Genomic DNA, 16,112 nt, shown 5'->3' on the forward strand with positions numbered 1-16,112 from the left:
TACGATTCCAAAAAAGGGTGCACAGTCTGCTCTGTTGAAGAAGGACAAAGTGAAATTCTGGCAGACAAAAGTAGAAGGCATAAGAAGCAGTGAAGAATCCATTAACACTCTCAGGCACATATCGCCTAGAACATTTCTTTGATCTCAGAGGTTGTCATGTTCTTGGCCAGTTTTCCAAAATCCTTTCCTTTGCCTCGCATCACTTCAGCCTTTCAAGGGTCAAGTTTCATGTGCGTGGCCATCATCCAAGAGTGTACTTCTAACAGGCGTCGGGATGCTTGGGACACTATCTTTTCTCTGGCCTTAGAGTTCTGCAAGTCTGCCATAACTGATTATTTTAAGATGCTAAGCTTCCTTTGTCTATCTAAAGAAAGTCTAAAATATGAACTGCCTGTCCCATTCAATAGGAATAACTTTATAAAGTAATGGTTTCATGGGCCTTTGACATAGCTCAGAATGGTAAGCATGGTCAACAAAAATAAATCTTGAACTAGATAAGATATAAATAGTAAATATGACTCAGAAAATACACCAAATATTAACATGCTTTGCACTTACTAAATATTTTCCCTTCATTTCCTCACTAACTCTGTTAATACGTAGCATTTATAATTGTATCACAGCTCTCACATCTGACTCACTTTAACATCATTCCAAAGTTTTATACTCCTTCATTTGGGATTACTTAGTACAGTTTATTTAATTCATTTGTGGAAATAATCATTTCCTTTGGTTATACTCATTCTACATGTAGCCTACAGGTAAGAGTTGGCATTAGGACAAAGGTTACATTGTTTTCTAGCTATTTCTGTTATCTTTCTGAATTAGAACTTCAGAATATGACTTTATTACTTTATTTCAGTAATTAAAATTTCCCAAATATTGGACCACAACCATATTTAAAGATCAACCTAAAAATCATACTTTAAATACAATTTTCATTAGGCTTTCAATTTATGTCTAAAGTTATACATCGAATAAATTTTGGATTATGAAATGTTTTTAATCTATTTAATTAATAAAGATGACAAAGTACATTGCTATTTATGAACCTGACACTTGTAAGAGGATTTAAAATGACATATTTTCACTATGTCTTCCAAGAGGCTTTCCTAATCTTTGTTGTGAGGGGCTGTCCTGTGTACTGTAGAATGTTTAACACCATCCCTGGCCTCTGTTCACAAGATACTGGTAAAACCTCGCTTCCCCTGGCTCTGACAACCAAAAGTGTCCACAGACATTGGCAAATGTTTCCAGGGGGAGGGGGGTGGGGCATGGAATTGCCCTTGGTTGATAACCACTGATCGAGAAACCCACACTCCTCTGCCTAATGTCACTAGCAACTAATTATTTTCTCTTTTCTTGTAGGAAACCAATGGTATTAGCAAATTGTGGTGTTTGTTTATTGAAGTCTCAGTCAGATCTGTGTGTATTTCTCCTGTAAGTCTTGTCCCCTTGCTTGTATTCTTGTTCCTCTATGTTTTTCTGTATTCACTCCCTCTTTCATTTGCTCTCTCATTCCATAATGTTTACTGAGCAGTGACTTTATGCTATGCATGATTCTCGGTGCTAGATATGTTGGTCATCAAAAGGTCCTTGTTCTCTTGGAGCTTACGTTAGAGTGACATTTTTATTCCACATAGTAGTAAGGACGATCTCTGAAGTGGAGAAGAGATGTCACTGAGAAGAGTAGAGTAGGGAACTCCAAAACTCCGTCCCTCTGCTAAAGCGATGGCTAGAACTGTTAGATCAACTTTTTTTTGAGTTCTGGAATCCAATAATAATAATAAACCTTATAACCAAGGAAATGCTTAATGAAAAAAAAAGCTGCTGAATTTTGAAAAGAGAGCATTATGATATTTTAATTTACCTACCTATGATGGCCCATTGTACAGTTTGGTGGCAGCTATGAAGATATAGCCCCCCATGTTCCTGAGGCAGCTTGCTGGGCCCAGAGTGAACAATATGGGTCTTGAAACAAAAACCTGTGGTTGTGTGCCTTGACCTGTCTAGTAGCTACCTGAGGGACTAGGCTGAAGCGACCTACCCACTACCAAAAGCCTTTAAGTGCAAATATACTCCCTGCAGCTCCCTGGGGCAGCAAGGACAATGGATGAGGTAAGCAGTAGACAGACTGACAACCCTGGGAAGGAAGAGGCTGGGGAAGGATAAAGGCTTTGAAAAGCTCCTCTCTATTCAGGGGAATCTAGAAAAGACCTAAGAAGCACTTCAGCTTTCACTTCTGCCAGACTCCTAGGCTCTGCTTAGGCAGGAAGCGAAGGCTAAGGTAGAACTATGAATGGCCTCGCTAAGCCTTGAAGGAGTACTAGCCTGCAAAGCCTGGAGTAATTTTTTTTTTCTTTTGGTTTCAGATGTTCAAGGAAATCTCCGTCAGATTATCAGCTGACCACTAAACTAATGGAACAGAGACTTTAGTGGGCACTCAATACAAAAAACACAATCCTGACAAAAGCAGTTTAGAAAAGTCACTAAACAAATTAGTTTTTAGCACACAACAAGCAACAACAAATTCTGGGGAGGGAAGCCAATCTGATTCCTAGTTACCACCCTCTAATAGTCAAGATATCTAGTTATCAACAAAAAATTTACCAGGTGTGCAAAGAAATAAGAAAGTACAGCCCAAGGGGATCAGGAATACACTTATCATGATGAGCACTGAGTAATGTATGGAAGTGTTGAATCACTATATTGTACATATGAACTAATATAACACTGTATGTTAACTAATTGCAATTAAAATTTTAAAAAAAGGATAGCTCATTCACAGGAAAACAAGAAATTAACAGAAACTGTCCCTGAGGAATCAGCCCAGACACTGGACTTACTAGACAAAACTTTTGATCAACCGTCTCCCTATCTGACCTGGTCCCTAAGTCTCCTACCTCACCTTGTGCCAGATTATGTTTTGCTCACTGTCACCAGTCATGCTGGCCATCTTGCTCTTCAAACCATCAGGTATGGCCCTGTCTTAGGCCCTTCACCATGCTATATACTCCCTCTGGAATGTTCTTCTCCTACCTCTTTGAACAGCTCACTCTGCATATTCTGGTCTCTGTTCATATTCTACCTCCTTAGAAGTACTTTTCCTGATCACCTGACCTAAAATAGCCACGCCCCCAACTATCAATTACTGTTTCCCTTCATTGTTCATGTCCTCACTCTCTGAAATTATTTTCATTAGCTATTTATTTACTTGCTTTTTGTTTGCCTCCCTCCCTCGAATGTAAGCTCCTTGACAGCAGGTACTTCAGGTTATTACTGCAGATCACCCAGCTAGAATAGAAGAGGGAGCCAGAGCAGGACTAAAGTATTAAATTAATAAATAAAGACAAGTTATATAAAGTGAACAAAAAATAAAAACAAGAGAAGCTTATATAATTCCTGTGAGGAGTCTCCTCAGCTCAGGCATTTTGCCTACCAGTCGTTTAGTGAATCTACTACAGAAATCCTGTCCACTAACAAGGCCTCAAATGAGGTGAGAGGGTAATGTCCAATGCCACTGTGGCCTGTCATTTCAACCCCAGGAAAGGAGATACAGGGAGGTGCCCCTGTGTAAGCACCTGCCTGGTCAGGGATGGGGAGTGTGTCAGTGAGCTGTAGGCCAGCCTCTCTGTGTGGGCCTCTGAGACCAAGAAAGCCAGGTCAGTTCTGGTGCCAGTGGTGGTAGAGGTATCCTTAAGATTTTATTTTATTTTTTTATTTTTTAGATTTTATTTATTTATTATTTGCAAGAGAGAACACGCGGAGAGGAGAGGCAGAGTGAGGGGGAGAAGTAGGCTCTCCCCTGAGCAGGGAGCCCGACGTGGGGCTCGATCCCAGGACCCCGAGATCACGACCTGAGCCGAAGGCAGACCGTTAACCGACTGAGCCACCCAGGCACCCCAGAGGTGTCCTTAAGATTTTTTTTTAAAGATTCTGTTTATTTATTTGAGAGAAAGAGAGAGAATGAGCAGGGGAGGGACAGCGGGAGAGGGAGAAGCAGGCTCCCCATTGAGCAAAGGGAGCCGGATGCGGGGCTTGATCCCAGGACCCTGGGATCATGACCTGAGCCGAAGGCAGTCGCTTAACCGACTGAGCCACTCAGGCGCCCCTGTCCTTAAGATTTTAAAGTAATCCTATCTTTGGCAGAAGTGAGTAATATAAAATGTTGCTTTGTATTGCCTTAAGTAAAGAATTAAGGGACAGCTCACTGACTAGTCTTTGTCTCTTCTTACTCTGCAATTTCAGACTCATTGCCCAGAGAGGAAAGTTCTCTCTGATTCTGGTAACATTCTAAAATAACCGGAAAGAAGAAATTATTCTGAAGAATTAAGTTTATGAACAGCTGTAGGTTTACCCCATTTAGCAATAAACTGTTTTTATTCCGAATGAAAATCTTCCTAGAACCTATTCTACACATCTACTTTTTCACTATATTAGCCCCTTCCTTTTCTTCTGAAAGACACTTTAGTGTGCACAGTAACATTTCCCAAGGCAATAGGGTATGGTGATAAAGAATACTGAAGTCAAAGAGCTTTGGGTTCAAAGCCTGGCTTTGACACTCACCAGCTGGGCAAGTTGACACGCTATGCCTCAGTTTCTTTATAAATAGGGACAATATTCATATCTGCCTCAGAAGGTACCTGCCTTGCAAGGATTAAGTGACTAAGCACATGCAATGTGCTTAGCATGCTACCTGGAACACAGCTGCTGAGGCTACCATTATTACTATTACAGCAGTATGTTTCCTTGGTGCCTTGAGTTCCTAATAAAAAGTGCCTTAAATTATGGTAGTAGGCTACGACCCAGTGAGACGTTTTGAAGAGCTTTTACATAACATGGTCCCAGGCTGATTTTCTGGAGTTCTCTTATGTGCTGGTTTATTATTTTTCTGTTTTCCTTTGTGAAGCCTCCGATTTTCATTTCTACTGTTGTTATTAAGGTCCATTTCCAAGCTTCCAGTTTTGTATGGGGTGGGGGAGGCATAAACACTGGTAAACCAAGCTTGTTGGGCATGTGTGTAAAGTAAGAGCTAAAATGTTCTTTTTTTTTTTTTTTAAGATTTATTTATTTGAGAGAGGAAGCGCGCCCATGAGCAAGCGAGGGGAGGGGCAGAGGGAGAGGGAGAGAAACTCCAGCAGACTCCTTGCTGAGCTCAGAGCCTGATGCTGGGCTCGATCTCACAACCCCAAGATCATGACCTGAGCTGAAACCAAGAGCTGGATGCTTAACCGACTGTGACACCCAGGGGCCCCAAGCTAATATGTTCTAAACTAAGTTGAGAAAGCTCTCCTAGGAATGGAGAGAGGAGGAACTTGATGCCATGGACATCTCTTTGGGCTCTTCAGAGGTATTTTTCCTTTGATTTCCTGATTCTTCGATAAACATAAAAAGTTATCTGAAAATTAGGTTTCTGAGGAGGCAGAAGTATAACATAAATACATGTTAAAATTAAAAATCCTGTAATTTAGTTCAAATAAATACTCATTAAACTCCTATGATGACTAGATGCTGGGAGAACAAAAATGAATATGGCCTTACACCTCAAGGAGCTTGCAATCTAGAGGAGAAGATAAAGCATAAACAAGTAATATCAAGACAATATAACAAGAGATATCAAAGATTTTCACACTGGATACTATGGGAGCCTAAAGAAAGAGTCCTTAACCTAATGTGGGGATGTGGGGAAGGCTTCCTGAAAAGCTTCCTGAGGTGAGCCCTGAGACCAGGTGAAGAAAGGCTTCTCCACACACCCGAATGGAGAGGTAATGAGGCAGGAAGCAGCACGGAGCTCTGAGAAAGTACGTCGGGGTGCATGTGCATGTATGTAGCTAATCATTTGATATTGCTATGATAAAGAGAAAAGTGAAACAGGAAAAGGGGGGATACAAAGCTAGGCGTCAGACTGAGTAGAGGCCTGAGTCAAAAGAGGTCCCTGAACGCCAGGCCGAAAGGCCATTAGACAATACTTGTGAAGAGATGGGAAGCCATTAAGAAAACTTTAAGGAGAAAAATGGCAATTTTTAGATTTTCCTTTTAGATGTAAAACTCAGACAGCACTGTGAAAAATAAAGCAAAGCTAGAAAAGGTTGGAAAAAGAGAGGCCCGTGAGGTGTCTATTACAATTAATAAACTAGAGATGGTAGAGCCTGGCTGAGGACAAGGCAGCAGTTGTGGTGAGGAAGAGAGGGAGGAGAGGTTCCAGGTGCATTTTAAAGATAAAATTGGATGGCCCTGTCGACTTATTAGATGAGGCGGATGCAAGACTGAGAGGAGACAAGGGTGACTACCCGGCTTTAGGGCTTGAATGACTGCTTAGATGAGAGCACAATGAACTGAGAGAGAAATAGCACAGTTTTTGTTTTGTTCTTAATTTCATCTTGTTTTTGTTTTCTTTTTTAAATAGTGGGTATAGGAAGACAAACGAATGCGTTCATGTTGAGATATGTTAAGCCTGAGGTCATTATTATAGAAGTCAGAATTGAAGATGTAAATTTTAGAGTAATGAACAAAGAGAACCAAGAAAGCAGGTAAAAAAGCCCGAGGAAAATGTGTGAACAGAAGAGCAGCAGACGAGGGGTGGGGGGGGCCATGGGGGAACTCTGGTGCTTCAAGAGGGGCAGAGGAGGATGGTCCGTGGAAGAACCTGAGAGGTCAAACTGACAGGTGCATAGGCAGAACAGTGCCCTGAATGCCAAGCATGACCTTCACATGGAGAGGTTGACAAAGAAGTGAAATAGAGCAGTAGCAGCTGCATGTTTTGAGCACTGGCTACATATCAGTCACTGTGCCCTTTTTATAGATTGTGTCTCATTTAATCCATCTGAAGCTCAGCAAAGTCATGTAACTTACCCCAAGGTCATAGGGTGAGCTGGTAGAACTGGGATCTGAACCCACGTCTGCTGGATTATAAAGCCCATGTTCTTAACTCTACTGGGGTGAAAGGACTTTTTCAGGATGCATTTAAAGTAGTTTTAAAAAATAGCTTTCCCTCAACTCTTAAGGTCCTGAGTTTTTTCCTGCCTTCCACTGAAATCTTTAGGTAGCTTTTATCTTGACATTTTTTTCCCCCTAATACCTTTGAGTCTATTGAAAAGTCTCATGCATTCTTGCACTTGGCTTTAAGGTAAGTTTTTAATGAAAATTTTTTTGTTGTTTTTGTTGAGAGTGGTGGCAGAGAGGAGACAAGAATAAAGAGCATGAGCAATTTAGGTTAGAGTGGAGATAACAAGGACTACTTAACATTATCATAATGAGGAATGTTCTATATTGTTTTTCCGAAAAGCAGATCTTAAAAAATGTCCAATAATTTCAAAGGAATACTTAATATCTAATGAAGTCATTACACATTTGATCACTTTATATAGTCAAAATAGATTATCTTGGTGATATATTTCTTCAGAATCTTTTTAGAGATTTTATTTTATTATTTATTTGACACAGAGAGAGAGTGTGAGAGCGCACAAGCAGGGGGAGGGGTGGAAGGAGAGGGAGAAGCAGGCTCCCCGCTGAGCAGGGAGTCCCCAGGACCCTGACATCAAGACTTGAGCGGAAGGCAGACGCTTAACTGACTGAGCCCGCCAGGCCCAAGGCCTTCCTTTGACTTCACTGCAACAGTGATCGAATCAGTTGAGTGCATTGCCTGGTGTTAAACTTTGTTATTCTCATAATTTGGCAAGTGTGGTACTTACGAAATAAAAAGATTTCATTTTCTGCTCCCCCTGCTCTACTGCTCTCCCTGCTTGGGCGCTCTGTCAAATAAATAAATAAAATCTTAAAAAAAGAAGAAAAAAAAGGAAGGCCCTGGATGGACCCAGTCAGTGTCCCTTAGAGGAGAATGAAGCACCCTAGACCTAAGTCGGCTAAGCTTTTTCACAGACACCCCTACTGGTTTCAAGGAAAACCAGAGAGGGTGTGCACTGGCTTGCACAAACCTACCACAAACATGGGAAAGTTCACTAAAATAGGTATTCTATAGAAGGTTTACTTTAGATAATAAATTATTATCCATCTCAACAGTGGACAAGGTCACATTTGTTATAAAAGTTGTAATTTTCCTATTTCCCACTAGAGGAAGCAATAGTATTAGTCTTACCATTTGGTGGATAAAAGACTGCATATTCTTCTAGTCCTAGCTTTCCTGTAAGAAAAATCATAGAAGGTTTCAATATGATTAAAATAAACCTTTAAAAATTAACTAATTTTGTGGATGTACTCATGATGGAATTTTAAAACTACTATAGTACAATCTCCTTTGACTTCATCGAAGGATATGGAATTAATTTGAAAATCTACCAGCTAATCTTTTGATATTAGCAAATCCCTTCCTCAAAGTCAATAATATAAACTTAAGTATGAGCAACTGACACAAAGTAATTTAAAAAACAAATGCTTTCAACTTCCTTAAGCAGTTAAGAAGAGAAGCATCTATTTGGAAACATGGATTTGTTTTGCTAACTATAAATAATTCTAATCTAGTCATTAAAGTAAGTCCTAGGCTTTGCAATGCCTCATTAGTTTACACTCCTTTGGAATGTGCTGAAAAGTTAAAAATTAAATGCCTTAAACCATATAGTGGTAATATTTTCTGAATCCTAAAACAGTTCATGTGGTCCAAGAATGAGGCTAAATATTGGAAATCAGAATTGTTTCAGAAAATTAAAGTAACTTCAGCATAATCAAATGTTTAAAGTAGTTTTAAAAAACAGCTTTCCCTCAACTCTTCAGGTCCTGAGTTATTTCCTGCCTTCCACTGAAATATTTAGGTAGCTTTTATCTTGACAGTTTTTTTTTTTTCTAATACCTTTAAGTCTATTGAAAAGTCTCATGCATTCTTGCACTTGGCTTTAAGGTAAGTTTTTAATGAAAATGTCTTTGTTGTTTTTGTTGAGAGTGGTGGCAGAGAGGAGACAAGAATAAGGAGCATGAACAATTTAGGTTAGGGTGGAGATAACAAGTCCTGAGCTTGTGAGTAAGGAAAGAATAGAATAATGAAAAGTGGACGTGAGAGAGAGAGGGAGGGAGAAATAGAGAGGGAGAGAGATATGGATGGTACAGAATGGGTACTAAATACGGGGCTAGTGAAAACCCTTCTAAAGTTCTAAGTGATAAGAGACTGGGAGCATCTGTTGTTCTATTGGTGTGACTCTGGTGGACTTCTAGATGAGGACTGGTCACCAGAAAGACCAAGTCATGATTAGAACCTTGGAATTTTCAGCCCCGTCTGCCATTTTCCAGAGAGGGGGACAGGTGCTGGAAATGAGGTTAATAACTGATCATGCCTAGGCGAGGAAACCTCCATAAAATCCCAGTAGTAAGGCGTTCAAAGAGGTTCCGGGTAGGCAGACACATCAACACTGGGAGGATGACACACCACCACTCCATGGGGGCAGAAGCTCCTATGCTCAGGACACTCCCAGAACTCGCCCTATGTATGCTTCATCTGGCTAGTCATCTGTCTTATCATGCCCTTTAATAAACTGGCAGAGGTACATGTTTCCCTGGGTTCTCTGAGCTGCTCTAGCAAATTAACTGAACCCAAAAAGCAGGTTGTTGGGCCCTCCCAATCTACAGCCGGTTGGTCAGAAGTACAGTGGGTAGCATAGGCCTGTCCTAGGGCATGGGTTGTAGTAATCAGGCCGACAGACTTGGGAGGTACAGGAGAAACAGTTTCTTTCTTTATGGGAACAGCAGAACGATCATACACAATGGGGTTATAAGCTTTCAGTGCTGGGTTTCACCACTTAATAAAAAGGAGAAATTGAGAAAGGCTTCCAGCTGAAATTAGATCTGTTGTCAGGTGATAGTAGGATATTGAAATAGCAATACCTTGTGGGCAGCTAGTGATAGAGAAGAAAGCCCTCAAATAGAAATTAGAGAGCTAATAGCATATAAATTACATCAAATTTTAAATGTGGTAGACCATTTTGAGGGAAGGAATAGAGAAGGGAAAAAAAGAAGTAGAAAAAGCAAATTCGTGTGATAAACTCATAATTAGGAGGGAAAATAAAAGTCAACAGAGATGACAAAAACAGCAACAGAAGGGAAGGTAAACAGGGAAGATAAAGGAGGTAACTCTAAGTGCTGCTTCTGACAACCACTTGCCTGTGATTGTGATGAGTTGCTCGGGCCCCGATGTGAGTAGGAGTGAAAGTATGGTTACAATAATCTGAGAGAAATCTTATTAAGTACTTTACAATGAAAGAAAAATTAACAACACCAATAAATGCTATAAAATATAACAGTCTTGGTATGATTTTGTAAGTCTTAAAGAATACTTCCTTTATGTAACTAAAATTTTACCTCTTATGTATGATTTTGGTGGTGAAGCACTGTTGTACGCAAAATGACCCAACACAGATGTATCCCGGGAAAAACAAAGTAATACCTGGGTACAACAGTGGAAGAAACAAACAATTAAGCACTGTTTTATAACAGGTAATTCATTGCTTTTTCCCTGCTCGGCAGGCACAGAGGTAGAATCTTTCCAGTTCAGTGTTGTGCCTGGAAATGGGAGGAGTGCCCTCTATTGGTACACCTATGCTAAGTGTTATAGTGGATGCCAAGGGTGATGGCCAAAGTTCACCGAAAGATTTCTCACTGTTAGCCACACAAACCTTGAACAACAGCAGATAATGTAAGTTACTACCAGTTGATTCTTTTACTGTTTTCTATCTGGAAGAGAGAAACAGCTGGGAGAAATTTAACCCGGTGACAAATGCGTAGCGGGGACCGTAGTTAATTACAGTGGCACAGAGTAGTCTGGGAAGTGCCGGAAACTGGACCTAGAGTCTTTGCAGGAATGCAGGAGCCGGCGGTTGGGCATTTCCTCAGGGTGGGAGGAAAGGTAACTCATGGCATCTAGAAGGGATGGCAGCTGGAGAACAAGTGGCAGACCAATACAGCTTAGGAGCTGGGTGTCCTGCCCAGCAGGTGGAGTGTGGTGTCTGCCTAGAGACAAAAATAGGAAGGGCAGAAAGTCAGAATCAAAGAGGTCCTTTGGAGGAACCGGGTTGCTGACACCAGCTTGGAACTTGGGGGGCGGGAGGTCCATCCCAAGGTGATCAGTGACAGGAAATCTGGGTCCTGGTATTAGAAGACCTGGGATTCAAAAGACGTTACTGAGAAAAGAATTGGGAATGACAGGAAAAGTCAGATGCCCAGTTAACAGAGCGGCACAAGGTCAGGACTGGACTAGCAGCAGGAACCAATGGAGAAACTGTGGGTCCAAGGCATAAGAAGGGGGCCCAGCTTTAGAAAAAAGAATAGATAAGGAGACTGAGCATCAGTGAGGCCCAGCGGTGAAATGTGTACCAACCATTGCCACTGATTTATTTTTATTATATTTTAAAAGACTATACAAGCAATACAAGGTTATGGTAAAAATCAGAAGTACAGATCATCAAAAAAGGACTTCGGTCTCTAGGTGGGCCCCTAAGCCCACCTGTGTTAACATTCTGATGCATATCCTTTCAGACTACTTTTATACATACACACATTTTTCAAACAGCAGAGTTATGTATGCAGTTCTACAATCTATTTTTTCTCAATAATATAAATATTCCCTGCCCACGTTTTTTAATGCTGCAGAAAATGTGCCACTATAGGGATAAACAATAGTTAATTTAACCTGTCTTTTATTGTTGTACCCTTAAGTATTTCCGCTTTTCCCCAACTATAAACAATGCTTCAGTAAAGTTCCCTATAGCTAAATATTTATGTACAGCTTTATTTAAATTCCTAAAACTGGACTAGCTGTCTGGTCAAAGCAATGGGCATTGTAAATCTAGAACTTTTGATACACAACTGTCCTCTAGATAGAGTCTGTTTTCTCTTTGTTTTTAATAAATACAGCAATAACATGGTACACCTTTTATTCTTTTTTTAAGATTTGATTTATTTATTTATTTATTTATTTATTTATTTATTTGACAGAGAGAGAGAGACAGTAAGAGAGGGAACACAAGCAGGGGGAGCGGGAGAGGGAGAAGCAGGCTTCCCTCCGAGCAGGGAGCCCGATGCGGGGCTTGATCCCAGGACCCTGGGATCATGACTTGAGCTGAAGGCAGACGCTTAACAACTGAGCTACCCAGGTGCCCCCCTTTTCTATTATTCTCAACAAAATGGGCTATCAGCATCTTATAAGTAAAAGCAGCATTTTGCTTATTACTAATAAAGTTGAACACTTTTCCATTTGCATTTCTTTTGCTATTTTCCAGCTCATCATCTTAGTCCATTTTTAAAATTGATGTTTTTAAAATTGTTTAAGTTTTTTGCACATGAAGAATTCTAACCTTAATATGTTATGAATGGCTTTGCTCAATTTGTTATTTCTGACACAGAGATGTTCTTAATTTTTATATGCTGAAATCTACCAATACTTTCTTTCATGCTTAGAAAACTCCCCACATTTAAAATATTCTCTATATATTCACCTAGATTATGAAAGTTTTCAGTGTTTTCATCAAATATTTCTGGTTCTTCTCCTTGGGTAATATATGTCAGCTTGTCTTTTCTGGCCACTTTGGGGTTAGGTGTGGCCATGTGACTTGTTCTTTAGTCAATGAAACAGATACGTGTCATTTGAAAATTTCTAAATGGAAGTTTCGAGAACTAGAGCAATAACCATGTTCCCTCTTTTCCCCTTCACAGCAACCATGGTTACAGTAATAGTGGTTACTCCACCAGCCTAGGTTCTGGAGTGAAGATGACACAGAGCTAGGTCCCATCCTATCAGATGGACATGACCATAAGCAAGAAAAAAATCTGTGTTGTTTTAAGCCACTGAGATTTTGGATTTGTGTGCTATTGCAGTATAATCTAGTACATCCTGACTAAAACAGGAAATTTTGTCTGGCACTTTTTTTAGTGGCTTAAAACAACAAAAATTTATTCTCTCACAGTTCTAGAGACTGGAAGTCCAAAATCAAGGAACTGCAGGGCCATACTCCCTCCAAAGCTTCTGGTGGAAAACCCTCCCTTGCCTCTTCCTTCCAGTTTCTGGTGTCTCCATGTGTTCCTTGGCTTGAAATCTCTGCCTCTGAATTCACATGTTCTTCTCTTCTCTCTCTTCTAGGTCTCTCTTTCTCTCTCTCTTTTTTGTTGAAGTATAGTAGACATACAATGTTATATTAGTTTTGGGTGTACAACGTGGTGATTTCACAATTCTATACATTATGCAATGCTCACCTCAGTAAGTGTAGTTACCTTCTATCACCATACAAAGTCATTATAATACTATTGACTATATTCCTTATGCTGTACTTCTCATCCCTATGACGTATTTATTTTATAACTGGAAGTTTGTGCCCCTTATTCCCCTGTTTTGCCCATCCTCCCACCTCTCTCCCGTCTGGCCACTACCAGTTTGTTCTCTGTATTTATAACTCTGTTTCTGTTTTTTGTTTGTTCATTTGTTTTGTTTTCTTAGATTCCACATATAAGTGAAATCATATGGTATTTGTCTTCCTCTGTCTGACTTATTTCACTTAGTATAATACCCTCTAGGTCCATTCATGTTGCTACAGATGACAAGAGAGACAAGAAGGTGTGGTATATAAATACAATGGAATATTACTCAGCCATAAGAAAGAATGAGATCTTGCCACTTGTCTAGCATTTCTAATAAATTCATTTTATGGTAAAATCATTAACCTATCTAGAATTAATTTGAAACTGCACTGCTAGCATTCAAATTCTAGTTCCACCACTTATTAGCTGGTGACATTGGGCAAGCTACTAGACTTCTTGGTGTTTCAGTTTCCTCACGTGTAATATACATACCATAATAGTATCTACATCAAAGGCTATTGTGGGGATTATTTAATATATATAAAGTATGTTGGGGTGCCTGGGTGGTGCAGTCAGTTGAGTATCTGACTCTTGATTTTGCCTCAGGTCATGATCTCAGGGTCATGAGATCGAGGCCTGCGTCAGGGGGGAGTCTGCTTGAGAGTCTCTCTCCCTCTCTTTGCCCCTCCCACTTGTGCTCTCTCTCTCTCTCTCTAAAATAAATAAATCTTAAAAAAAGTGTGTTGAACGGTACCTAGCACATGGGGAATATTATTAAAATGTTAGCTGCCTACTACTGCTACTATTACTTTAATTTTATTTTATATTCTGTATTCCCCCACTCCCTTAGTATATTTAACTTGGGGTTTGTTTTTATTTATATGGCTCAAGACTGTCATGTTTCTTCAAATTTAAATTTTGTTTATCCCCATTTCTGGAAAAGTCTCAGCCATTACCTTTTTGAATGATGCCTTTACCCCATTCTCTATTCACTTCTACTTGACTTCTACAAGATGTAAGACTGAGCTACACTTATTTGACCTGCCATATTTCTTAATTACTTTTATTCTGTGCTCCATTCTGAAGGACATCTACAGATGTTATCTTTTTAAATCAGTTCACTAATTCTTTCCTTCTGTTTCTCCTATGCACCAGCACTCTTCCAGGTCCTTGGTGTTTGGGATACCACAAAGGAAACAGACAAGCAAATACACAAACAAACAAAAAAACCTCTCTGTGGAGCTTAATTATGGTGGGGGCAATAAATAGCAAGCATTATAAATAATTACATGATATGGTATTTTAGGTTGTAAGTGCTATGGAAACACAGTAAAGGGGAAATGGAAAAGGATGGTAGCCATTTAAAAGAGAGGGCTCAGAACCCTCTTACACTGTTGGTGGGAATGCAAGCTGGTGCAGCCACTCTGGAAAACAGTATGGAGGTTCCCTCAAAATTTGAAAATAGAGCTACCGTCTGGCCCAGCAATTGCACTACTGGGTATTTACTCCAAAGATACAAATGTAGTGATCCGAAGGGGCACCTGCACCCCAATGTTTATAGCAGCAATGTCCACAATAGCCAAACTATGATGGCCAGATGTCCACTGACAGATGAATGGATACACACACACAATGGAATACTACTCAGCCATCAAAAAAATGAAATCTTACCATTTGCAATGACGTGAATGGAACTAGAGGATATTATGCTAAGTAAAATAAGTCAATCAGAGAAAGGCAATTATCATATGATCTCACTGATAAGTGGAATTTAAGAAACAAAACAGAGGATCGTAGGGGAGGAGAGAAAAAAATAAAACAAGACGAAACCAGAGAGGGAGACAAACCATAAGAGACTTTTAATCAGAGGAAACAAACTGAGGGTTGCTGGAGAGGAGGGGGGTGGAGGGATGGGGTAACTGGGTGATGGGCATTAAGGAGGGTACGTGATATAAGAAGCACTGGGTATTATATAAGACTGATGAATCACAGGCCTGTGCCTCTGAAGCCAATAATACATTATATGTTAATTAATTGAATTTAAATAAAAACATGTCTAAAGGTTAAAAAACAAACCAAACCAAACCAAACCAAACAAAAACAGAGTGCTCAGGGTAGGCATCACTGAGAAGATAACATCTTTTTTTTTTTTTTTATGTTCAGTTAGCCAACATAGAGAACATCATAAGTTTTTGTTGTAGTGTTCAATGATTCATTAGTTGCATATAGATAACATCTAATCTAAGACTTGAAAGGACTTGAGAAAGTTAACATATGGATATCTAGGGGTGGAGCATTCCGGCATCCAGCAGTAGAACTCTCCAGGCAGAAGAGTCAACAATCGAAAAGGTGCTAAGGCAGGACTATGCCTGATATGTCAGAGGAACAGCACGAATACAACTGTGGCTGGAGCAGATGAGTGGGAAGAGATATGTGAGAAAGGTAAAGAGAGACCGAATTATGCGAGGCATTGCAGGCCATTGTCAGGATACTGGCTTTCACTGGAAGTGAAATGGAGAGCCACTGCAGAGGAGTGTAATGATCTAACTTATATTTTATAAGGATCACTCTAGCCACTGTGAAGAAATTGGCCGTGGGGGTGGGGCAGGTGCAGAAGGATGGAGACCCTTTAGGAAACTACTGGTAATGGCTTGAACTAAGCTGGTAGCAGTGAGTGCTGGGCACTGGGATGTGCCACCCAGATTCTCGTTAGGAATAAAGGACTTAGCTGCTAGTAGTGCTGAAGCAGACAGTTCTCAGCTGCTCTCAGCAGTCAGCTCCTTTTAGGGAATGCCTCTGCTGAAGAGAGCTATTTTGCTCAA

At 40.2% G+C, this 16,112-nt stretch overlaps 1 protein-coding gene across 2 annotated transcripts in view; it reads right to left on the reverse strand.

Moving 5' to 3' along the window:
* Nucleotides 1-16,112, reverse strand: part of TBC1D19 (TBC1 domain family member 19) — a 146,152-nt gene that overhangs the window by 19,245 nt on the left and 110,795 nt on the right. For both annotated transcript variants that reach the window (XM_028088082.2, XM_088020868.1), the window contains 2 exons: nucleotides 10,303-10,387; nucleotides 8,096-8,140 (listed from right to left, as the gene is read on the reverse strand). In XM_028088082.2, coding sequence (XP_027943883.1) covers nucleotides 8,096-8,140; nucleotides 10,303-10,387 — 130 coding nt within the window. The remainder of the gene's footprint in view (nucleotides 1-8,095; nucleotides 8,141-10,302; nucleotides 10,388-16,112) is intronic.

This window comes from Eumetopias jubatus, unplaced genomic scaffold (assembly GCF_037043125.1).
Source record: "Eumetopias jubatus isolate StellerSeaLion01/CBP00866 unplaced genomic scaffold, mEumJub1_p1.0 scaffold_2, whole genome shotgun sequence".
Lineage (NCBI taxonomy): Eukaryota > Metazoa > Chordata > Mammalia > Carnivora > Otariidae > Eumetopias > Eumetopias jubatus.